The 25,788-nt window shown below is 38.6% G+C and overlaps 1 protein-coding gene and 1 long non-coding RNA gene across 6 annotated transcripts in view; one reads left to right on the top strand and one right to left on the bottom strand.

Moving 5' to 3' along the window:
* The window catches only part of LOC143247685 (uncharacterized), a 274,645-nt gene that overhangs the window by 230,046 nt on the left and 18,811 nt on the right, over positions 1-25,788 (bottom strand). The gene's annotated exons all lie outside the window — the stretch shown is intronic.
* LOC143247684 (uncharacterized) overlaps positions 1-25,788 on the top strand; it is a 179,849-nt gene that overhangs the window by 144,696 nt on the left and 9,365 nt on the right. Inside the window, exons 5-7 of one of the 2 annotated variants that reach the window (XM_076496077.1) lie at positions 22,478-23,171; positions 23,202-23,388; positions 24,614-24,773. In XM_076496077.1, coding sequence (XP_076352192.1) covers positions 22,478-23,171; positions 23,202-23,388; positions 24,614-24,773 — 1,041 coding nt within the window. Of the gene's footprint in view, positions 1-22,477; positions 23,389-24,613; positions 24,774-25,788 lie in introns of both variants that reach the window. The other variant, XM_076496076.1, reaches the window with a different exon arrangement.

The following is a 25,788-nucleotide window of genomic DNA, read 5'->3' as shown; positions in this document are numbered from 1 at the left end:
AGATAATTACTCTGTGAATTATAATAAAAAGTAATTGCTCTCCTTTTATTAGTGCTTTAATGACGTCATGGAAGATATCCTTCAGTGAGAGATTAAAACAGGTAACTTCAAGATTTAACGTTAATGTATTCAAATGTATTTATAACATATTCTGTTTTGTTTTTCACATCCGCGCTTATCTAAGATCGATGAATCAACCAAACTCCTTTTATGTAGATAAAACATGGAACGTTGTTTTTCTAATTTGCATACAAAATTGTACGCATCGAACTTCTGTGCATTCTGTGTCTCAATGGACTTGTATTATATTTGCAGAGTCAGTTCGTTAGGCTTAGCTCCGAGAACCGGTCTTTTAGGTTATTGTTAATTAATTTTAACCGGCGCTGCCTGGTTCTTCTGTATAATTTGATTATTCGCCGCTTTGAAACTTTAATTGGCTTACGTTCACAACCACAACTAAGGTTTAGTGTTTTTTTTTTAATCCAAGTTTTTTACCGGGTCGAAATTGAAATCGATATTTTTTGCATCTGTTTAGTGGCTCAAGACACTTTTTGTTCCACGATACTGACTCAAAGCTACACAAAGGGCTTTCTGCCACTAGCTGTCACAAATTCTAAACGGATAGATTGGAGAGGAAGTAATTAGTCAATAGCACCCATCGCTAATTCTTGAGTTACACTTGTCTCCTGTATTAGAATAATTCTAAATACAATACTCCCGGCCCAAAGGTATACAGAGTTTCTTGTTGTTGTTTGTTTTTTGGTCAACGAGCTGCGAACCATGGACCCTTGGATTCACACATCGAGCAAATTATTCAGAAGGCCACGCTGAACCGACTATAGAGAATACAAATATTCTAACTTGTTTTTAGTAGAATATTTCGATCCGTCTGTGACTATCAAAGCCGTGGAATGTTTTATTTAATGTCAGGGGGTGACATTTTCGTTGTAATAGTTTTAACAGTATTTTTATTGCCGATGGTTAATAAGTGCGGCAAAAACATGCTGCCGTTATGCGTTATTGTTGTTGTGTTGTTTTAATTTTTATTTACATTTCCTTTGCTTGTTTAATACTGTAAATTAGTATTCTAAAATGTAGCGGAAGAGATAAAAAATGTTTATTTTGTAAACTGCGTTTTCTATTTCTGATTTAAGTTATACACTTTGAGGGAATGTGCTGTGGCAAAACAAAAACAACTAAAAACTTATGAATGAAGGTAACGACGAGCATATTATAACCTGTCAACCATATTACATCTGTCATATCCAGTGCCATAGAGACATTTCGCACAATGCTAGGACTCGTCAGTTTGGCTGGAATACAGCAGATATCGTAACAGTCCAGACATTATATACAGTTTTAATGAACAACGATGATGTGACGAGATTAACTTAGTAAATTTTAATAATAATGTATTTTATTTAAGTCATTTTTAATCCTTTTTTTACATAATAAAAGTTTCGTCTGTTATGAATTCCGCGCAGAGCTACTCAAGGGTTATCTTTGTTAGCCGTCCCTAATTTAGCAGTGCAAGACTAGAGGGAAGGCAGCTAGTTATCGCAACCCACCGCCAACTCTTAGGCTACTCGTTTACCAACGAATAGTTTGTTTGTTTGTTTTGAATTTCGCACAAAGCTACTCGAGGGCTATCTGTGTTAGCCGTCCTTAATTTAGCAGTGTAAGACTAGAGGGAAGGCAGCTAGTCATCACCACCCACCGCCGACTCTTGGGCTACTCTTTTACCAACGAATAGTGGGATTGACCGTCACATTATAACGCATCCACGACTGAAAGGGCGAGCATGTTTGGCGCGACGGGGATGCAAACCGCGACCCTCAGATTACGAGTCGCACGCCTTAACACGCTTGACCATGCCGGGCCCCAACGAATAGTGATATTGAAAGTCACATAATAACGCCTTAACAACTGAAAGGGCGAGAATGTTTGGTGCGACTTGTTTTCGGGCCGCAGGATGAAAATCGACAACAACATTATCACTACATTGTTTAATATGTTTTTTTGGTAATTATTGTTTAATTTTATAGCCTGTGATCTTTAAGTATAGACTGTTTCCTTATTCAGACCCCCTGTTCAAGCGTTCGGAAACTGTTGCTAGACAGATATTGTATGCATTACTTTAAAAGAATTTTGAGTTTCGCTACAACATTACAATATATGTCGACACGTCTGGCCATGCTCTGCCTTTCGACCATGCATCTTTGCAATAGCCCTGCAGTATTGTTTTCGTTCCAAAAGCTTCTGACCTAAGAATGTCATGCCGAAAGCACTCCATACTCCCTGCTTTGCTTTCCATAATCCATATAGTGTACGAGGATAGAGTAAATGCTGCTTTCGGTGTGACACGGCTAACTTGTTTCCGTATGGAACAGCGTGTTGTCTGAGGCAGTGAACAGCTTTTACCATTGGCTTTTGTGTTAATGGATTCTCACCTTTCAGAATTCGACTGGGGCACGACTTGTTGCAGGTCTCTGTAAGTATGGTCTTGATTCCCCAACAGAATCCATATTCCTTTGTTTTTAAATACCAGTAAATATAAGGGACATTCCCATCTGTAAAAGTCTAAATCCCCGATATAAAAACATTTTTATGTTCTGATTATGTGAATATTTTTTTACAAAAATGGCTGTTAGATGTCCTACTCAAAAGTGGTCAGTTTATGATATCATCAAACTACGCGTGAAACACAAAATAATTTCAAAATGTAATTCTGATACATTCTGTTCCACCATAACTTCATACCCTACCATGAAACAGCTATAATTAATCTGCGGGATGATCGAAATCACCCACTGTTGCAGCAAATTTCTAAAGAAATCATTTCCAGCTTTATCCATCACACACACACACACACACACACACACATAGTCATTTTAAAAACTGGTTTCACCTCCATTTTAAGTTAGTAAATTTCAGTTATAATTTAGTTACTTATAAGTTTGTAACTTGACATTTAACCTTTAAGTGTAAAGAAGTTATAGATGTACTAAAAACATGACAAATACGCGATCAAAACATATTAAAATAAAAATAACAGACTAACAGTACTGCTAGATTAGTTACACAGTCTCTCGTATATTATAAACTTATATTTGAAACAAATAACCTTCTGTGTTATGCGTTGTAATAACCATAGGTGTCCAAATACATTCACATGAACAGGTACACATATATGGGTCCTCACTTTATATTCTCTACAGTTGCTATCATACAGTGATTATGATAAGATTAGCTGTGTCCTTAAAGTTTGTATATGGAGAGAAAAAACTACAACCAAAAAAAAAAAAAAAAAAATAGAAAAACTTCAAACTGACTCAATTTCAGCATAGGCTGAACAGCACGTGTTCCATGGTGATGTGGATTCGGTTCCTGACAGATTAATGTCTCGATATTTCACTTTTCTATAAACGAGCCCGAAATCAAGTCGTTTTCCACTTCCTACGTTTGATAAAACTGGAAACACCTTCTACATGTCAGCTCTATAAATCGCGGAAAATTTTAGGTTTTGGAAAGATGGGTGGAGGCTTCCGTTATTAAATAGCACAAGATTAGGGTTAAGCGAACAATTCAGTTGGTCGTGTTATATTATGATTATAACAATTATATTGCATTTAATGTGCGTTAATTCGGTTTAACAGCATATTTTACACTTACAATTATGAAATGCACAGTAATCCAGGGAGCAGACAGTATTTTGACTGTCAATTTTATTTTATTGTATTATTTGTGTGTTTGTATTTATGTGTTTCTGGACAAAACATTTACAAACCCAGAAGGACTAGACAAATAAGTTGTTTTGCTATTTAAAAAGTCCACTCTTTTGTTTAAGTTGATCTTTTCTCGCATTTCTTGACCTCTACAGTTTCACCCTCAAGACTGCCCCTCAGTGAGACAGCGATAAGCTTATGGAGTTATGGGTTGGTTTCCCGAGCGCAGTTTAAACTGCGTTTTTCTTGTGTTTTAAGGTAGACTAGTGAAACCAATGCACGAGTCAGTTATGTAATGATTTCTGTATTTTTGAAGTTAACAAGAACTTTACGATATTTATTTTAATTAGAAAGTTAAACTTTTTGTTGAGTTTATCCGTGAACATACTATCCGGTTTAGCTGTTTTGCTTATTTGTTTCTGAATTTCGCAAAGCTACACGAGGGCTATTTGCGCCAGCCTTCACTAATTTAGCAGTGTAAGGCTAGAGGGAAATCAGCTAGTCATCACCACCGACCGCCAACTCTTGGGCTACTCTTTTACCAACGAATAGTAGAACTGACCGTCACTATATAACGTCCCCACGGCTGAAAGGGCGAGCATGTTTGATGTGACAGGGACTCGAACCCGCGACCCTCGGAAGTAAACGTTTTCCTTTATTTATATATTTTTTATTTTATTACAGTTTATTTTAACCTAAGCAAAATAAGAAGTGACAATAATTTCTAAATGTTCACACCATTTTTACTGGCTAATTTGTTCACACTTCTTTTACAAACTGATCTGTTCACACTTTTCTTACTGACTGATTTGTTCACACTTGTTTTATAAGCTGATCTATTCACACTTTTTTACTGACTGATCTGTTGACACTTCTTTCACAAACTGATCTGTTCACAAATTATTAGTCCTGTGGATTATTATAATGTTGAACAGTTCCATCTCTGAAATAATGCATCAGACAGTATTGTACCATTCTAGTAGTCTTAAGTTCCAAAGGTTTTATCCACGCGGATCGCGCGTGGCCTAGTGTTGCGTTTCCCAAACATTTGCCATCAACGCTCCCCTCCCAAATAAAGATAGTTACTTGCGCGCACACATACATGTTTTTTTAACGAGTGACAGTGTTGAATGACGAGGTGAATACATTAAACTGTATTGTAGTAATTATTTGTTTTCATAACAAATAATATATTAAACCTTTTTATTTGCATTATTGTATTATTTACTCTACCATACATCGCCTTCCCCCCCATTACTAGAAATCATTTGTGCCTCAAAAACCCTGTGGGTTCGCATCCTCGTCGCGCCAAACATGCTCGTCCCTTTTAGCCGTGGGGGCGTTATGATATGACGGTCAATCCCACTATTCATTCGTGAAACAGTAGCCCAAGAGCTGGCAGTGAGTGGTAATGACCAGCTGCTTTCCCTCTAGTCTTACTGAGGCCCAGCATGGCTAAGCGTGTTAAGGCGTGCGACTCGTAACCTGAGAGTCGCGGGTTCGCATCCCCGTCGCGCCAAACATGCTCGCCCTTTCAGCCGTGGGGGCGTTATAATGTTACGGTCAATTCCACTATTCGTTGGTAAAAGAGTAGCCCAAGAGTTGGCGGTGGGTGGTGATGACTAGCTGCCTTCCCCCTAATCTTGCACTGCTAAATTAGGGACGGCTAGCACAGATAGCCCTCGAGTAGCTTTGTGCGAAATTCAAGAACAAACCAAACCAGAAACGCTGTCCTAGTGGTTAGCGTGCCCAACTTTTGACGGCAAGGTTCTTTAATTCGCGTCCTGTTGATGAAGAAAAACAGCGTTCCAATTTTGGGATCATGGTTGCTTTATAACAATGATGGTTAAATCCTATTGCAATCTAAAAGTTGTTAGTGGGATTCAAAAATTAAGGAATGTCCAACGTAGACGGTTATATTCAGTCTTAGAGCTATTGTTAACCCTATTTCTACAAGTCAAGAAGGAAGTAAAATGCGGTTGGTTTTATTAATTCGTTCAGGCTAGAGTCGTTTAAAACCAAACCTGAACTACACATTAGTGTAACAGAGAATTGCACTCGTAAAAAGACAGTCTGTCTGAGCATACCCTCTGTTTCTCAATCTTCATTATGGGTTCTGTGGCATGTCATGTTGTAGAAACATCGAGAGAGAAAGACTTCTCTTGTTGGTTTTCTTATTTTGCTTTTTGCAAATTAATCCCAAAGTGGTCTGGCATAGCCTGATGATTAGGGCACGTGACTCGTAAACTCGTAATCTCGTAATTCTCAAGTTTGCCACCAGAGTTCCGGTGTGGTATTAATATTACTATAAATGAGTTTAATTCTCAAGTTTGCCACCAGAGTTCTGGTGTGGTGTTAATATTACTAAAAGTTTAATTCTCAAGTTTGCCACCAGAGTTCCGGTGTGGTGTTAATATTACTATAAATGAGTTTAATTCTCTAGTTTGCCACCAGAGTTCTGGTGTGGTGTTAATATTACTATAAATAAGTTTAATTCTTAAGTTTGCCACCAGAGTTCCGATGTCGTATGAATACTACGCTAAAAGAGTGTAATCTATCAAATTTATTTTAAGGACCAGTACTTGTGGGTAAGATAATACTGTTATTAGTTTTATGTGTGCAGAAAAAAATAACAATTATAAACACGATTAATCCATTAGATTACCCTACCAAAACAAAGATGTGTGAACGTACAAACATCTAACGATTCTGTATTTTACACAACCATTTTGTTTCTAATAATTCCTGCAGCTGGTGATAATCAAGAGCATAATAATAATATATAAGCCACATCATACATACTTATCTACGGTTCTACGTCTGCATTTCCAAAACGTCCGTGCATACATAATTAATTGTGCAGAGCATTTTTCGACGTAGTTGTCTGTGCTATTATTAAAACTACGGAGCATTATTTGTGATATTTTAAAACAGAATTATCTTCCCTTCAGTACTGTAGTGATCTGTGCTATTATTAAAACTACGGAGCATTATTTGTGAGATTTTAAAACAGAACTATCTTCCCTTCAGTACTGTAGTGATCTGTGCTATTATTAAAACGACGGAGCATTATTTGTGATATTTTAAAACAGAATTATCTTCCCTTCAGTACCGTTGTGATCTGTGCTATTATTAAAACTACGGAGCATTATTTGTGAGATTTTAAAACAGAATTATCTTCCCTTCAGATCTGTGCTATTATTAAAACGACGGAGCATTATTTGTGATATTTTAAAACAGAATTATCTTCCCTTCAGTACCGTTGTGATGTAAGGCATAATACTTTCTGGATTGAATAGTGATAGAGCTTATAATTGAGAAGGAAAAAAAAAAACAGAAATAATTATTCTGTATTTGATAGTAGTAGTTTTGCTCGAGTTGAGGTAAAAATATACAGGCCGAAGACTTGTAAGAAAAAAAAAGAAAAATAACTTTGCGTGATATTGTGTGAACATCTCCAGCAATTCAGAACTTCTTAGGCCTTTTTTGCAATTATATCAAAAAATTAAGCGTGGCAGTATTCCCGAGAAAACGTGAAGATATAAATATTTCGTGCAATTGCTAAGCAAGGGCTACTTGCACATAGCTGTCTCTGATTTTGAAATGGTAGACTATATGGAAGAGAAGTAACCGATAGCATCCACCGCCACATCTTGACCTTCTGTTGATTGTCTGATCGAACAATGGGGAGCTGACCGTCACTCGTATAACGCACTTTCCACGGCTCTATAGCGTTGGAGTGCGATTTTGCGACAACGAGATGCGAACCATGAATCCAGCATTGTGAAGGATCGTAATGAAAACGACAAGAACGTTCCATGCTAGACACGATTTTGTTTCGTTTTGTTGCCAGTTCTTAAATTATTATAAAATAGTGACAACTTTAAATCTTTAATCACTGTCATCGTGTGTTTTCAGTTATTGTATTGTTGTTTTTACTTTTAAACTTTTCATGTATTTCAGGAAGGCATGAAACTCTCTACTCCCTTCCTTAACCGTCACCATCGTTATAATGTGACGGACAATCCCACTATTCGTTGGTAGAAGAGTAGTGGGTGGTGACGACTAGCTGCCTTCCCTCTAGTCTTACACTGCTAAATTAGGAAGGGCTAGCGCAGATTGCCCTTGTGTAGCTTTGCGTGAAAATCATACCAAACCAAAGTGAGACATTATTTTCACCAGAGTGACTAGTGCACCAAATACTGCTTGGATATTACTGGAGGTAATATTTTGTGTAATACAACATTTACCCCTTTAATTTACAGTATTGTCACATCACTCATTGCACAAATATCCCCTCAAGCACAGCTGCACATACGAATTTATAAAAGCAAGGATATGTCATTAGGTTATCGTCTCAGTTTCTCAATCACTTCAACACCATATAGCTAACTATACCCAGACAAGTCGCTTCATGGAGCTAACTACACCCAGTGTAGTCGCTTCATGCAGCTAACTATACCTAGACAAGTCATTTCATGCAGCTAACTACACCCAGTCTAGTCGCTTCATGCAGCTAACTATACCTAGACAGGTCGCTTCATTTAGCTAACTATACCCAGACAAGTCGCTTCACATAGCTAACTATACCCAGACAAGTCGCTTCATGTAGCTAACTATAACCAGACAAGTCGCTTCACATAGCTAACTATACCCAGACAAGTCGCTTCATGTAGCTAACTACACCCAGTCTAGTCGCTTCATGCAGCTAACTAAACTCAGACAAGTCGCTTCATGTAGCTAACTATAGTCGCTTCATGCAGCTACACCCAGTCTAGTCGCTTCATGCAGCTAACTATACTCAGACAAGTCGCTTCATGTAGCTAACTATACCCAGACAAGTCGCTTCATGTAGCTAACTACACAGGGTAGTCGCTTCATGTAGCTAACTATACCCAGACAAGTCGCTTCATGTAGCTAACTATAACCAGACAAGTCGCTTCCATAGTAACTATACCCAGACAAGTCGCTTCATGTAGCTAACTACACCCAGTCTAGTCGCTTCATGCAGCTAACTAAACTCAGACAAGTCGCTTCATGTAGCTAACTATACCCAGACAAGTCGCTTCATGTAGCTAACTACACCCAGTCTAGTCGCTTCATGCAGCTAACTATACTCAGACAAGTCGCTTCATGTAGCTAACTATACCCAGACAAGTCGCTTCATGTAGCTAACTACACCCAGGGTAGTCGCTTCATGTAGCTAACTATACCCAGACAAGTCGCTTCATGTAGCTAACTATAACCAGACAAGTCGCTTCACATAGCTAACTATACCCAGACAAGTCGCTTCATGTAGCTAACTACACCCAGTCTAGTCGCTTCATGCAGCTAACTAAACTCAGACAAGTCGCTTCATGTAGCTAACTATACCCAGACAAGTCGCTTCATGTAGCTAACTACACCCAGGCTAGTCGCTCATGTAGCTAACTACACCCAGACTAGTCGCTCTGTCAATTAACTGTTCTCAGACTAATCGCTCTGTGCAACTGGCAATACTTAGACAAGTAACTTGGATAGCTAACTGTACATTGACCAGTACCTCTATGCAGGTAACTTTGAGACAAATTTGATAGCAATGACCTCAGTAAGAAAACAAAGAAAGGTTACTTAAGTACACGGTAACCTTCATTGGGTGGCAGTGAACCGTATAACAAGGAGAAAGTTTTGTACCGCCGGTTAAGAGCTCTGAATATAAAGAACAAAATATTTCACAATGACTTTATCACCGTCACAATTAATGACTGAGTCATTATTTCAACCGGTATTGAACACGGGGATCGCGATGTTTGTGGCAGTGTTTGTTAAGTCTGTGTGTAAAACAGTTTGGAGAGAAATATACTGCTTAAGTGCTGTTAAAGACAACTTCTTTACCCTTAAAATGGGGTTATCATGATGTAGACATAATGTGTTTGAAGACCCTGTTTCGTATTTATAAGAAATCTGTTCCTACCAGGTTTGTAACAGCTGCACGTCTTCTTTTAAATTATGCGATTTTAGTTAATAATATTAAAATTTTACTTTAATAATAAAGAACCAACTGAGTGGAAACCCTGTCTAGGTGCCAGTCGAATGGTTCGCGGTTAGAGATGCCACAGTTTGCACCCTAACTCCGAGCCAATTGGGCCAATCTCGGACAATATTTGTATGTAAATACTATGATCTATGGGGAATGTCCTAAGGGGTCAAACTTTCTATGTTGTAAAACCTGTTGGTTAATTACTCCAAGCCTACTGAGTCAATTTCAAATAATCTTTTCAAGTTGACCCTTTAGACAATGTTGAATTAAATGGATTCAAGGTCAAAGTATGAAAGTTGCTGGACTGTTTCTCAAACAACCATGTTTTTCTTATGGTCAGTGAAATGTAAGAACTTTAAAATTTTTATTTGTTGATAGAGAGAAATCAAACTGTAAATGCTTTTATTAAGCTTTGTTATAGTTTTAATATTTTGAGATAAATTTATGTTCAAGCAATTACTTTGAAATATATGACAGTTGTTAAACGTACGTTGTTCGAATTAAGTTTAAATATTCCTCGTCGGTTGAGGTATTTCAACTTATGTGTTATTAAAGTCATAATCTACTTCGTTCCAAAAGCCCTTGTTACAGCGGGTTACTGTTGACATGCCGGTCTCCAGCCCACAGTTCAAAATGGAGGAGGGCTATACCTGCAACCTGGCTTGTTTGTGACGTAACCGTTTTAGTTACTTTTCAGTGACACAGAGGTCAGTGTTTGGACTAATAACGCTAGAATTCGAAGTTCGCTACTCGTGGTAGGGACAGCACAGATAGCCCATTGCGTAGCTTCCTGTCAGTTATCCTTCACTTGGTAATTTTCAATTCAGACAACAAAACCTTCGTTATTGTTAACCTGTGTTGTTTTCAGAGAACACTTCTTTTTATATCAACGGTAAACAAAACATTTAACACAAATATGTACACGAACGGACAATCGGCGTCCAAAACTTACAGTTAGATTTCTGATTTCACAAGCGATTTTTAAGCTAATCAAAGTAATTTTCTTTGTAGTATAATGTCTCCATTCCTAATGAAATCTTGTAACAGGAGAAAACAACAAGGAATCTTGAAAGATCTGATCTCGAGAACTGTATAAATGGACGCAGAGATAACTGGGTTGCCATAGCAGCAGTGCGTCTCTAGGGGAAAGTGAAATATTCCGATGGAATATGGACGTTTATATCTCTTTAAAATGCATATTGTTTCTTATTCATAGCTATATTAAATTGGATCTGTTCGTTTTACATTCCGCAGAATACATATGAAATTTATCTGGTTTGATATTTTTGTTGACGCGTTCCCTGCTGGGATATTATTTCCAATCATAGCAGGACGTTAGGCCTACAACAAAATTTTGTTTCTAAACACAAAGCTACAGAAATAGCAACGAGTATGTGTAGCGTTATTTGCACCGAATTTTTATTCTTAAGCACTAACTTACACAACCTGTTCTCCGCTCACTGCAGGTATTGAAAATCGAATTTTAGAGTGATAAGCCGTGTGACTTTCTTACTAAGCCACAGCATTCCTGACAGCTAGATGAATAAAATAAATTTTGAAGTCCTAAGTAAACGACTGAGAAACAAATCGGGGCCCCGGCATGGCAAGCTGGGTTTTGGCGTTCGACTCCTTAATGGTCCTGGGTTCGAATCCTGGTCGCATCAAACATGCTCGTCCTTTCAGCCGTGGGGACATTATAATGTGACGTGGTCAATCCCACTATTCGTTGGTAAAAGAGTACCCCAAGAGTTGGTAATGGGTGGTGATGACTAGCTGCCTTCCCTATAGTCTTACACTGCTAAATTAGGAAGGGCTAGCGCAGATAGCCCTCGAGTAGCTTTGCGCGACATTCAAAAACACAAAAACAAGTAAGTAGCAGGTACCGAAATGCATTACACAGCTTCAATCTGGAAAGGAATATCTGTATTTTAGTATGAAACATTCTTCATTCGATTAATTTCTAGGGTTCTTGCAATAAACGTTTCGTGTTCGATGCTTGATTTTGTTGTTGTTGTTCGAGGACTTATTCTAAGGAATTAAAGCTGTGAACAAACGTGTTTGAGAAAATTTCTTAGGCTTGTCAGTATTCCGAAATTGTCGACAATAGATTTCTTTTGTCCACTTTGCGCTGTATCCCATGATTTTTCTCTTCTGTGTTTCATTTAACTTCAAACGTAAAAGTTTGTTTTTTGGTTTTTTGAATTCCGCGCAATGCTACTCGAGTGTACGATAAAAAACATTAACAAAACGCGCGTGCATGTGATATTCTCACTGTTCGGAGCACTTTCTATTGATTTTCTCCAATAAACAATAATAAGATCAACTTGACAGAAATAGTTCAAACATTTTTATTCTGAGGGGTTAAAATAATCCGGACTTTGCCTTATGTATTACGACTCTTGTGGGCTTTCTATTGACTGTTCTATGTAGCTGATTTGTTATTATTATTGTAACTTGTTTTTACAACTAATAATAATTCCAACTCTGTTACACATTGTAACTTACGTGAATCAAATCTATCTTTGTTGCTTAATAGGCTTACACGTGCTATAATTCTGTAACAGAATGCTTTTGTCTTCAGGTAACATTCTAAATAACTGTAAGGATAAAGTCTCAACCAAATATTCTTTATATAGTTTATAATGTTATTTATTTTTAACACGTTTGGAAGACATCTTTGAAAATTTGTTTGCAGTTTTAGGTTCGTTTGTATCAGTGATAATCTAATTAGGTAGGTAATTTGGTAATTATTGCTTGTATTTTTCAAGATGATTGCTTGTTTGTTTATTGAATTTCGCACAAAGTTACTCGAGGGCTATCTGTGCTTGTCGTCCCTAATTTAGTAGTGTAAGACTAGAGGGAAGGCAGCTAGTCATCACAATAATAATCACCACCCACCGCCAACTCTAGGGCCACTCTTTTACCAACGAATAGTGGGATTGACTGTCACATTATAACGCCCCCACGGCTGAAAGGGCGAGCATATTTGGTGTAACGGGTATTCGAACTCGTGACCCTCAGATTACGAGTCGAACACCTTAATACGCTTGGCCATGCCGGGCCCTTTTCAAGATGAGAAATTACACTTTGTTGCACAAAACTGGCGTCTCATTAGAAAGAAATGGTTCTATTTCAATAAAACAATTGTCAAACACATCCTTTCAGTCGAATACAATAAAAATGTTCAAAAATGATTAGAAAATACAAAATTCGTAATCACACGAAACAAATCAAAATGTAACGATTCAACTCTGTAAAGAAAAACTTTCTCAGTTTGAAATAAAAACTTATTTAACATTTATAAAAATAGAGACATTTTGGTGGTCGATTTTGCTTGATCACAAAATTCAAGTCTCGTATACTTTTTCACCAAGTATGCATCTTATGCTTTATCAAAGAAATGCCAATTTTTTGCAGAAATCTGTACTTATAAATCGGAATACAATATCAGAAGTTAGTTTGTCTTAAAGCGAGAGTCAGTGATCGTGAGTGACACTTCGTACAGTGGGACACAGTGGTGGATATTTAAGGTTTGGTGGGCCCAGAGGCTAACAACTTTTGTGGGCACTACATCCAGTGTAATTTTACATAGAATAAAATTATCAATGGGTCCCCATTAAGACCATCGGCACTGAGGCTGAGCCCCCTCTCGCCCATACCTGAATACGTTATTCTACATCCGACAGTAATGAACTATTCTATCTGGATAAATTTGGTTCACAAAACATCTGAAATTCGTAATTTCTAACAGAGAACTCATAAGGAACGTCGAGTTAAATTGTTTGCTTTAGCGATAAATATTTCGTTAGTATTGATATATATTTATTACAATTGTTTTCCGGATATCGGATACTTGTACTTCTGGAATTTCGTTGGGGATTGGGTTTGGTTTGTTTTAAATTTCGCGCAAAGCTACACTAGGGCTATCTCCGCTGGCCGTCCCTAATTTAGCAGTGTAAGACTATGGGGAAAGCAGCTAGCCATTACCACCCACCGCCAACTCTTGGGCTAATCGTTTACCAACGCATAGTGGGATTGACCGTCACATTATTGATACACACACGGCTAAAAGGGCGAGCATGTTTGGTGGGACGAGGATTCGAACCCGTGACCCTCGGCTTACGAGTCGAGCGCCTTAACCACCTGGCCATGCCGGGACCTGGGGTTAGGTCAATATCTACTCGTATTTTAAAATACATTATCCTCAAGCTATTGATGTCCATAATTTAATAAGTTAAATGGTGCCTGCTAATATACAATAAACACAAATAAGGCTCATAAGGGTTAATAAATTAAAATGTCCCCACATTGCAATTAATTCAAATAATTACAGCAGGTTTCGTTCGTAGATATATTTCACCCAATTCTATTGTTCTTTTTTATTACACATACTAAGTATCGTGCAACATATGGACCACCCAAAACGAAAGGCTATAAATAAATGGCCAGTTTAAGTGTTAATCCGATAAAGAGTTTAAAAAACTGTTTGATGCTGTGATACATTTGGACTTCAGGAAGAGACACTATTGTATGAAGTGTGCATGCAAGTTTTCTGGTACATTTATCACAGCTTTGTTGTTGGTTTCTCGTGTCACAAGATGGCGCAGTTAATCTCGTGTCATTTGTAACTCACAGTAACATTCTCTTTTCTTTAACATGTGTTATCAATGATCTGAGCTCTTATTAAACTTTTGGACCAACTCATGTTATCGGTAAAAAGATTACGTTGCTTAGGGATAAGTAAAATCTCCTAAACTGACCGAACATCGTAAGATATTATTTGAATTACGGCCGAAAATGTCGTTAACATCGAAGTTACGCCACTGACGAAACAAAATATTGTAATCTTTATAAGTAGAAACGCGTAATTAATTAGCTTTGTTGATTGTCAGATTAATTATTAGGTTTGCTCTAAGCATATAGCTCGTTCTGGTTTAAAGCCAATACATATTACTGCATGAACTGTGCTATTGTTAATAAGAGTAATTAGGTTTAACTCGTCCTATTGTTAAATGTTCCATTGTTTACTGCATGAACTGCATTGTTGTACTTAGAAACAAATCGTTTTATTGTTAAATTATCCATTGCTCACAACAGTGTTTGAAACCAATTTGTTGTTGTTTTTTAGTCTTTATTTTGTAACATATTACGTTGCTTACTGCAAGTTGGTTTTGCGTGTTTTACATGTGTGTAAATTTTGTACGTACAACCATCTTTATCATACAGAAACTGAAAGAAACCGCACTCTAAAACATTTTGATTAATAGTAAAAAATGAATACTTCAATGCTTGTAATATAAATATATAATGCACTGTATTTCTTAAATACCACTTCTGGTAATTGTTGTACATGTTGTTTCAGAATGCCACGTTTCTTGCGCTCGTATAAGTCCCCTCGTAAAGCTCAAGTTAAAGAAATACTTCATTCCAATAAAACCGCTTCTGTTAAAGTAATCACGTCAGATGGTGTCACTCTAGTTGAAAAGATCGAGCACAGCGACACCTCACAGGAAGATGCCAAGGTACGGACACCCCCTAAGGTTCCCCCTCGACGAGTTCATCAGCGACCTGCTAGGCACTTCCATCACTTCATAAAGAAACGGACAATAAAACAGAACATGATATCGAAAACTTAGAGTTGAGCCAGCTTCACGTGGAAACGATCGAAAAAACCACTAAAAACCACGTGCAAAACAAAAAAGACCATAGGCTCTCCATTACTTCATTTTGCACCAGTCCTGACCTCCCTCTACCGCCACCGCCAACCACAACAGAAACAGAGGTCCCTTCTTCTGATGAACCTCTTCCTCCACCTCCAAATCTACATGACACTAAGCTGTCCGCTAGTCAGATTACAACGTAAGTGTGATATTACACAAAAATAATACTATTAATTCGAGTAGTTTGAGTATATAATATTTTTCCCTTCAGTTTTGAAACCAAGACTGCGATTATGACTTACTGAACTTTTATGTACTTGTTCCTAACTTTAGAATCTTCAAACTAGTGGTTTGATTTAGTTTAGCAATATTTTTATATTAAAAAAAAGAAATGTGTAGCGAAAACTGACAAATAAAAAAGAACCTCAGCTGTTAAAAGGTGCGGGACCCGGCATGGCCAGGTGGGTTAAGATGTTCGACTCGTAATCTGAGGATCGCGGGTTCGAATCCCCGTCACAGCAAACATGATCGCCCTTTCAGCCGTGGGGACGTCATAATGTTACGGTTAATCCCACTATTCGTTGGTAAAATAGTAGCCCAAGAGTTGGCGATGGGTGGTGATGACTAGCTGCCTTCTATCTAGTCTTTCACCACTGAAGTAGGGACGGCTAGCGCAGATAACCCTCATGTAGCTTTGCGCGAAATTCATAAACAAACAGTACTTCACATATTTTACGACGAAGGATAGAAACAAAAAATAGAAGTGGCATTTTTAAGCATATATTTTTTTATATAGCAATTAAAATAATGCACCCCCTATCATAAACCCATTTATTAACATGCTGTACATACTCTTCACGACTAAACTGCACGTAATTAAAGTCTTCACTTACTATTGTTTTTCATGTTTAATAGTACTTCATAATAGTGATCGATATGTTTTTTTTTCCAAAGAAAAATTGACTTTTATGTGTGCATGAAATCAGCTACACTAGTTTATCACGTCTTGATAGACGGTGAAAATTTCAAACTTATGAAATATGCATATAGAGTTTTTCATATGTATATTTCACGATAAATAAATTCTTAAGGGAGCGAAACTTTCTTCAGAAAGGTAACTGACTTTTTTGTTTGATAAAAACATAAACCTTTTCTGTTCGAAATACATTCATTGTTTCCTCATACCCTTTACAAGACGCTGTCGCTTTTCTTCATCTTTAGCATGGCCAGATGTTTAAAGCACTCGACTCGTCATCCGAGGGTCGCGGGTTCGAATCCCCGTCACAGCAAACATGCTCGCCCTTTCAGCCGTGGGGACGTTATAAAGTTACAGTCAATCCCACTATTCGTTGGTAAAAGAGTAGCCCAAGAATTGGCGGTTGGTGGTGATGACTAGCTGCCTTCCCTCTAGTCTTACACTGCTAAATTAAGGACGGCTAGCGCAGATAGCCTTCGTGTAGCTTTGCGCGAAATTCAAACATCTCTAACGTCTTGTGAGTTCGGTTTCTGTTGATATGTTTTGATGCTATTAATAAATATTTTATAACCTAGATGAAATATCCGCCCCATGAGTGGAGGTTACGTAAATTCGTGATTAATAAAGGGTTATCTCAGGATATTAAAAGTTCCTTCCCTTATATGTAATTATAAAAAAAAAAGTTTATTGGCACTACAAAACACCAAATATGAAACAGCTAATTTGCATGTATCTCCGCATGGGCCTGACGAACCTCCATACCAACATTGGTGAAGGTCCATCCAAGTACTGTTATATTTATATAAATTACAGTTACTGGAAAATACCATTACAGCCGCACTGTAAAATAATAAAATTACCAGCCTAAAAGCTTCTACTGCCATCTGTTGTCTATCTTTAAAAATGTAAATATATATGGACAGAACTTGCGAAGCTTTTGTAATTACAAAGTGCCGTGCGGTCGAAGTTGAACACGACAGTACCATCGAGTTTTTTGTTTTCTGGAAAAATTGGTGCCTTGTAGTCACACCTTTGTTGATGTTTTAGTGTATCGACTCGCTTTGGCATAACTGACCACACCCAGTTGCTGCTTTAGGATCTGTTTATCACTGACAGGAGTATCAAAGAAATGTTTATTTGTTTCAGTCATGTTTTAACTCCTGGTAATTACTTTGAAACACAGAACAACGTATATTGCGTGTGAAGACAGGGGTTGTTAAGTACAGAGAAATATGGTGATTTTTTTATAAACAGCAACGTTTTCTCATGGATTTTATTGTTTCGTTTGTTTGTTGTTGTTATTGTTTTAACTTTGCACAAAACCACGCGAAACCTATCTGTGCTAGCCGTCTCTAATTTAAAAGTGTAAGACTAGAGGGAACGCAGTTAGTCATCACCACCCACCGCCAACTCTTGGGCTACTCTTTTATTAACGAATAGTGGGATTGACTGTACATTATAACGCCCCCACGGTTGAAAGGACGAGCATGTTTGGGGTGACGGGGATTCGAACTCACGACCCCTCGAATTACGAGTGGTTCGCCCTAACCACCTGGCCATGTCGAAGCCATAAATCTTTTGGCAGTCCTGTAGTGAATGTAGCAAAAAAATGCACACTGTAGAAAACATCAAACCCATTAGCCCTCCTCCGGCGACACAAAGTAAATCCAATTAAAGGTATTTATTGTTGTATTCAATTAGGTTTATAGTACATTTATTTATTTGTGTCTTTTCTTTTGGTTTGAGTAAGGTGCGTTAAGAGTTCTTTAAATTGTAGTCTTGGAAACTGATATTCACGTGTATATGAGAGTTTATAGAATATATATATCATATATATCACAGCCATTAATATTTTAAATGTTTCTCATAACACGTACATTCATTTTGTAGTGTAGTTTTCTGTCACTAGGTGACGCTAAATACCAGTTTTTATACGTGCGTGTGTGTGTGTGTTTTGGTAATGGCATCTGTGAATATGTTGATTTGGTCTTTAACATTATATGATATCCAATAATATCAGGTCTCCATGAACACTGAAACTAGCGACTGTTCATTAATATATCATGTTGACTAATTTCTCTGTGGTTGTCTATTCTGGAAGCGTTGAATTTTTTTGGGAAAACGTTTCATAAAAAAGTGTTTTCAGGAACAGATCGTGGGAAATGTGTCAACTTTAATAAATGTGAATATTAGAGTTTCGTTTGGTGAATTTCGCGCACAGATACGTAAGGGTTATCTTCGCTAGCAGTCCCTAATTTAGTAGTGACATAATAGAGGTCCACCCCCTGGTGGTACAAAAACCTGTCGAACTAAAAAGGCAACTAACCAACATGTTTTATATAAGTCTGTTGTTTGTATGAATAGTCAATGAGTAATATCCTTTAATATTTGGTCAGGTAGTTAGGGGCGCTCGACTCTCAGTCTGAGGGTCGCGGGTTCGAATCCCCGTTACTCCAAACATTCTCGCCCTTTCAGCCGTGGGGGCACTATAATGTGACGATAAATCCCACTATTCGTTGGTAAAAGAGCAGCCCAAGAGTTGGCGGTGGGTGGTGATGACTAGCTGCCTTCTCTCTAGTCTTACACTGTTAAATTATGGAGATTTAGCGCAGATAGCCCTCATGTAGCTTTGCGCGTAATTCAAACCAAACCAAACCACAGTCCTGATGTAGCTCACTCTGCTGTGCCCCCTAGTGGCATATCGGCGGACTTACACTGCTAGAAACCTGGTTTCGACACCCGTGGAAGGCAGAGCACAGTGAGCTGTTTGTGCAGCTTTATGTTTGATAACAAACAACAACACTCTGCTATTTCGTGATAAAAGAAATCAAAATTGAAACCGCGAAATTCAAAAACAAACATACAAACCTTTAACATTCAAGCTTGCTTTAATCAGATGATTCGACAACGTTATGGAAACATTTGTCGGTGTTATACTCAACTACCCAACGAGGGACAGACAGTTAAGTCTAAAACAGTTATAGTTTCACTAGCTTCGTACCTTTACAACATGACAGCCGGTTGAAACGTAATATTTTAATATTTTATCTTTACGTTTAAACATACTTATAGTAAGACAGGTATGTGGATGTTGTGTTTCTGGTCATGGAAGCCGCTATTCACGTGCACAGGAGGACCTATGGTACATTGCGTCTTGTTTTGGTGAAGCATCTGTTGGTCAGAAGTTTAGATGGCGTTACATCACAACAAAATTGATATATTTCGTAAACTGTTATGTGTTTCCGGTCTTATGTTATAACAAGAGACGCAATAACATCTCGACCACACGTCACTGCCGACGAGGCCCTTCGAAAATACCAAAACTCATCAGGTGAACTTGGAATGCATCACAAACAGCATCGGTCAATATATATTTATTACAGCCATTTACATTATACAGAATAATAACTCTGACGCAGTGCAATCTGTTGATAATTAGTTTCTATAACAATAGAGTAACACTGATAACTGCATGGATTTGCAAAACATCAGTTGAAGTTCCTGCCAATGTATAGAGAGATCTCAATGTGCACGTGATATTCAGCTGATAAACATCCTTCCTAAGTGGAAGGATAAGATTATATTAATGATAAAGAGTGCATCTAAAGGATATATCGATTGTTAAGTGAAGTCTGGTCGATTTATTCCATTAGGAGAGAAACTCTTCCTCTGATCCTAAACCATAACTGCTATGGACATTAATTAGGTATGCATTTAGCATATTCGCAATTAGAACAAGTGTGGTGACACGACAAGCACGCCTTTCGGTCAAAACCTGGGCACTAATATAAACATTTATGAGCCATCAAAGGCGCAGTGATATAAATGAAGAGTGGAGCGTGCTTGTGTCTTTGTTTTGTCTGTTTTTGACAAAGCTGCCAAGGTTATATCTTTGTTTTATGAATTTGCACAAAGTTACACGCTAGCCGTCCCTAATTTAGCAGTTTAAGACTAGAGAGAAGACAGCTAGTCATCACCACCCACCGCCAACTCTTGCGCTACTCTTTTACCAACGAATAATGGGATTGACCGTCACATTATAACACCCCACGACTAACAGGGCGAGCATGTTTAGTATGACGGGGATTCGAACCTGCGACCCTCAGATTACGAGTCGATTGCCTTAACCACCTGGCCATGCCGGGCCTATATTAAAGGGAAGCAGCTAGTAGACAGCACCCACCGCCAACTCTCAGAATGTTATTACATGACGAAATAGAGCAAGTATAGCGTCACTCTTACAATGCACTCAAGGCACTCAAAACTCCACCCCTCACACTGGGGCCGCAAATTATGAAGATAGTCGTTTTCACAATCTGGTCATATAACGCAAAAAATTGGGGTTCAATACCCGTAGTTGCCACAGCACAGGTAGACCATTGTGAAACTTTGTGCTTAATTAACAAGAGGCCAACAAGTACGGGTACCACCGGACCGACACGATGCTACTTATGGGTTACTTTAGTAAGTGAAACGAAAGATACTGTCAAACTAACAAATTTCATACCTGCTGTTGTATTTATTAATTTACAAAATAAAGGTAAATCCACAGATACGAGGGCTGTTCAAAAAATACGCGGACTGACGTCATAAAACAAAATGTACTATATTTAGAAGTCACAGGTCTGGGACCCTTCAAAAACGGTGTTTCCACTTGTTGAAACAGTCCTGGTACGCTTCTTTTGTAATGTCCTTCAGCTCCTTCGTCGCATTTGCCTTAATCTCGGGAATCGTCTCAAATCTTCTTCCTTTCAAGGGTCTTTTGAGTTTGGGGAACAAGAAAAAATTGCAAGGAGCAAGGTCAGGTGAGTAGGAGGGGTGGGGAAGAACAGTGATCGAGTGTTTGGCCAAAAACTCACGAGTTCTGAGGCACAAATTTCGCAGCAACACGGTGCATCTTCAATTTTTCGGTCAAAATCTCGTAACAAGATCCAACTGATATCCCACACTCTTCAGCAAGCTCCCTGACAGTCAGACGTCGATTTGCCCGCACCAGGGTGTTGATTTTGTCGACGTGTGGGTCGTCAGTTGACGTGGAAGAACGTCCAGGACGCTCATCATCTTCAATGGACTGTCGACCATCCTCAAAACGTTCATGCCACTTGAAACATGCCGTACGCTTTATAGCAACATCACCGTAAGCCTTGTTAAGCACAGCAAAAGTTTCAGTCGCAGATTTTCCAAGTTTAACACAAAATTTCACAGCAAATCGTTGCTCCTTCAGGTCATTCATTCTGAAATCCGCCAAACGAAAAAATCGCACTTCACTTAAAACCGCGTAGCTAATACACAAATGTAGATATCTGCAATCGGGAAATGGCGTCGTAATCAGCTGATCTTTGCGAACCTAGCGACACCAAGCGGATTCCCCTGAAACCAACTTGAGTCGCGCAATTCAAACAGTCCGCGTATTTTTTGAACAGACCTCGTAAACTTTTGATTCCAAGTAACGAACAAAAAAAAAAAGAAAACCGGAGTATTTTACATTCAACTTGGTCCCCTGGTGGCACAGCGGTAAGTCAGCGACTTTACAACGCTAAAAACTAAGCTTCGATACCCGTGGTAAGTAGAGCACAGATAGCCCTTTGTGTAGCTTCGTGCTTAACTATAAACGACAACAATTCAACTTGTTTGTATGTACATTACCTGGACACTGCCCTATTTGTGGACAGTTTTTTATTATTATGTCTAATTCAGTATTCTGGGCGTTTGTAGTTCATTGTGGCATTTATTTCCAGTTGAGTGTTTGTTTTTACTAACAGAAATGGAAGTTTGTTTGTTTTGAATTTCACACAAAGCTACTCGAGGGCTATCTGTGCTGGCCGTCCCTAATTTAGCAGTGTAAGACCAGAGGGAAGGCAGCTAGTCATCATCACCCACCGCCAACTCTTGGGCTACTCTTTTACCATCGAATAGTTGGATTGACCGTCACATTATAACGTCCCCACGGCTGGGAAGGCGAGCATGTTTGGCGCGACGGGGATGCGAACCCGCGACCCTCAGATTACGAGTCGCACACCTTAACGCGCTTGGCCATGCAGAAATGGAGGCTCAACATGTGTAAGCTCGAAATTTTAATGTTTTTTGTTTTTTTCAGTGTTTATTCCAAGAACTCGCACCGAAGTGAACAAAAGTTAGGAAGACAAAGATTTGACGATAATTACTGGACATCGTCCTTGACGAGTGGATCGCATGACCTAATCTCCACAACCTCGCAGGATGACCAGAGTCCAGATTCCTGGGAAAAACTCCACAATATCAAGAAGCAAGGAACCACACTCATATTTCACTCCAATTCAATGCGAGGTAGAATGTGGCCAGAGGTTGTTCTTGGGGCATCAAACATGGAGCTCCAGCTTCCCACGAGTCAGGCGTCTCAACTGGACATAAATGTGTGTGATCAGCCAGTGACCAGTGGTCTTGCATCTCTCATGCCGTTCATTTCTGAACAGATCTCTCAAGTCAAAAAACCTAGTCACAAACCTGAGTCTCATAAAGAAAACGTCTTATCACTTCGTCCACTGGAGAAAGAAGGGACCCAAGAAGACGACTCTGACGTCAGTAGGAGTGATGTTTCTCTTCTGGATCCCTCAGAGTGTGAACTTCTTCAGACAAAACTGGTAGCAAATCAAGTCACTCAAGAGAAACTGACAAACAAATGTAGCGCGGCTGTAAATGGGCAACATAATGAAGGCTTATCTGTTATGGATAATTTTGAAGATGACGCTCCAACAACACGCGAAGGATTTCCAGTAAACAAAACAATTTCGGACCAGCATTGTTTACAGCAAGTGGCCTCTGAACACCATTGCTTACAGCAGACGATCTGTGTTGCTAGTAGCGACAGTCCAAAAGAATCGACAGTCAACAGAATAAGCTGTACTACCCAAACTTCAGACACTCCAATAATTGGACAGAAACATAAAACAAAAGAAGAATTAGACTGTGAAAGGCTCTCTGAGAATTTTCTCAACCACTGTGATGACGCTGTCCTCAGAAACCTGCTGGGTGAGTTTGTTTATCTGTTACTGTGAACGTAACAATGTACAATACACTTGTTTACGTTTATGTTTTTTAATCTCTCTTTTTATTTTGTTTACAATGTGATGTAACTTCTGTCTTTGTATCTGAGAACGGCTGGTATGGATACTGAAACTTTTACTAATAAAGCAGAGAACAACGTTTCGATCTTCCTAGGTCATATTCAGGTTAACGTAAGTTATTTTCTCCGCTTTATTGTTATAACCAGTCGTTTTGAGATACATTTTTTTACTTCAAGTGGGTTTTCTCGTCATCGAGAATAACTTCCGTTTTGTTTCACATGTTTCAAACTGATAACGAGATTTTGTGCATTGAATTTTAAACATCAGCCACTTACGGAGTTTGTATGAACTAATTTTTAATGTTATTAAATCTTCTGTCGGGAACGAACTGCGCAGATAGCCCTCGAGTAGCTTTGCGCGAAATTAAAAAAACAACAACAACGAACTGCATTACAAAGTTCCAAACATTTAAAGCGATTATGACAAAGATAATAGATATAACTTTCGTTGTTGAGAGGAAGATACATGTAGTTGCCCTCCCTATTTCACTGTCACATTTTTCTTTGAAATATAGACTGAAGGTACAGACTAAATGTGAAAAGGCTGTACTGAAAGCAGCCATGAGGGCTCACTTTCTTGAAAACTCCCCTTATTTTAGATAATAAAATCGTCCGAAGGTATGAACATGATTGGCCATCTTCAGATGTTGTTTGTTATTAAGCACAAAGGGCTATCCATGTGATGACGCCGTCCTCAGAAACCTGCTGGGTAAGTTTGTTTCTCTGTTACTGTGAACGTTTGGTACAATGCACCACGGATATCGAAACACGGTTTCTAGCAATATACCTCCGCAGGCATATCATTGTGTCACTCGGGAGCGCCATCTTCAGCCAGAGAATAAATTCTATCATCGTTTGTCGAGCAACATATATTAGAAAAACTTAGAATTCATACACCAAAGAGGTAACAACGTTTAATCCGTTAATACAAATCCTAACGGAAAAGCTTGCATAAATGGCATTATTTAGAAGAAGAAAAAAATATTTCTATGATTCATTGTACAAAGAAAATGTTTTAGGCAAATACGAAACGATGCCTAGGTCTTTCAGATCTAAGCGACGCCATAAGTCATAAGTTTCACTTGTTAAAGAGTCACCTGATTCACGTGATTTTTGTTCCATTTTTTTCAGTGCCAACACCAAACCATAAAACCATGTCTGACTATATGGAAGGACTCTTTAATTTGGAACTAGAAAGGGATGGACAGCTTGTTAGGAAGCAAAGTTCACTTCGAGATGATGCGGTCAAGTTGGTCAACAATTATACTATGTTTGTCAATTCGGAAACCAGGTATGTGTTGGATAACAAAATTTATAATAAGATTATCTGTCTGTGTGTCATGCAATTCCTCCGAAACTGGTGGTCGCACGCCGACTTTTAAATGGTACTAAACGAATTGCCTCGGTCCCGAAATTTGCAAAAATAAACCATTTCATCTAACCCTTTAGGAATCCCGGATTAAAAAAAAAAGTGTACGGGGAGTTCCCGAAATTAAATCACGTAAATAAGTAGGCCTAAAAATTATCATTCGTTAAATACATAAAACGTGCATTGTAGCGACCCTGAAAATGTGGGTTCTAGGCCCAGTAGTTCACTAGTAGATAAATTAAATCAACCATCGCTGTTTACTGGACTTTGGATTATTATATCAGTAGGTTTTGGTTTTGTTTTCTCTTGTATGTGCCTCCCCACAAGAATTGCAATAATGGTTTGTTGAAGTTCATGTGAAGCTTCACAAGCGTTATCCACAACAGCTGACCCTAATTTTGAAGTGATGGGCCAGAGGGAAGGTAACTGGTCAACATTACCCACCAGAATCTCTTAGTGTACTCTTTCACAACACATCCGCGGTGATGGGCCAGAGGGAAGGTAACTAGTCAACATTACCCACCAGAATCTCTTAGTGTACTCTTTCACAACACATCCGCAGTGATGGGCCAGAGGGAAGGTAACTAGTCAACATTACTCACCAGAATCTCTTAGTGTACTCTTTCACAACACATCCGCGGTGATGGGCCAGAGGGAAGGTAACTAGTCAACATTACCCACCAGAATCTCTTAGTGTACTCTTCCACAACACATCCGCGGTGATGGGCCAGAGGGAAGGTAACTAGTCAACATTACTCACCAGAATCTCTTAGTGTACTCTTTCACAACACATCCGCGGTGATGGGCCAGAGGGAAGGTAACTAGTCAACATTACCCACCAGAATCTCTTAGTGTACTCTTTCACAACACATCCGCGGTGATGGGCCAGAGGGAAGGTAACTAGTCAACATTACCCACCAGAATCTCTTAGTGTACT

The sequence above is a fragment of the Tachypleus tridentatus genome, chromosome 3, assembly GCF_004210375.1.
Source record: "Tachypleus tridentatus isolate NWPU-2018 chromosome 3, ASM421037v1, whole genome shotgun sequence".
Lineage (NCBI taxonomy): Eukaryota > Metazoa > Arthropoda > Merostomata > Xiphosura > Limulidae > Tachypleus > Tachypleus tridentatus.
The sequence above is the reverse complement of the archived record's forward strand: the minus strand, read 5'-3'. Positions and strand labels throughout refer to the sequence as shown.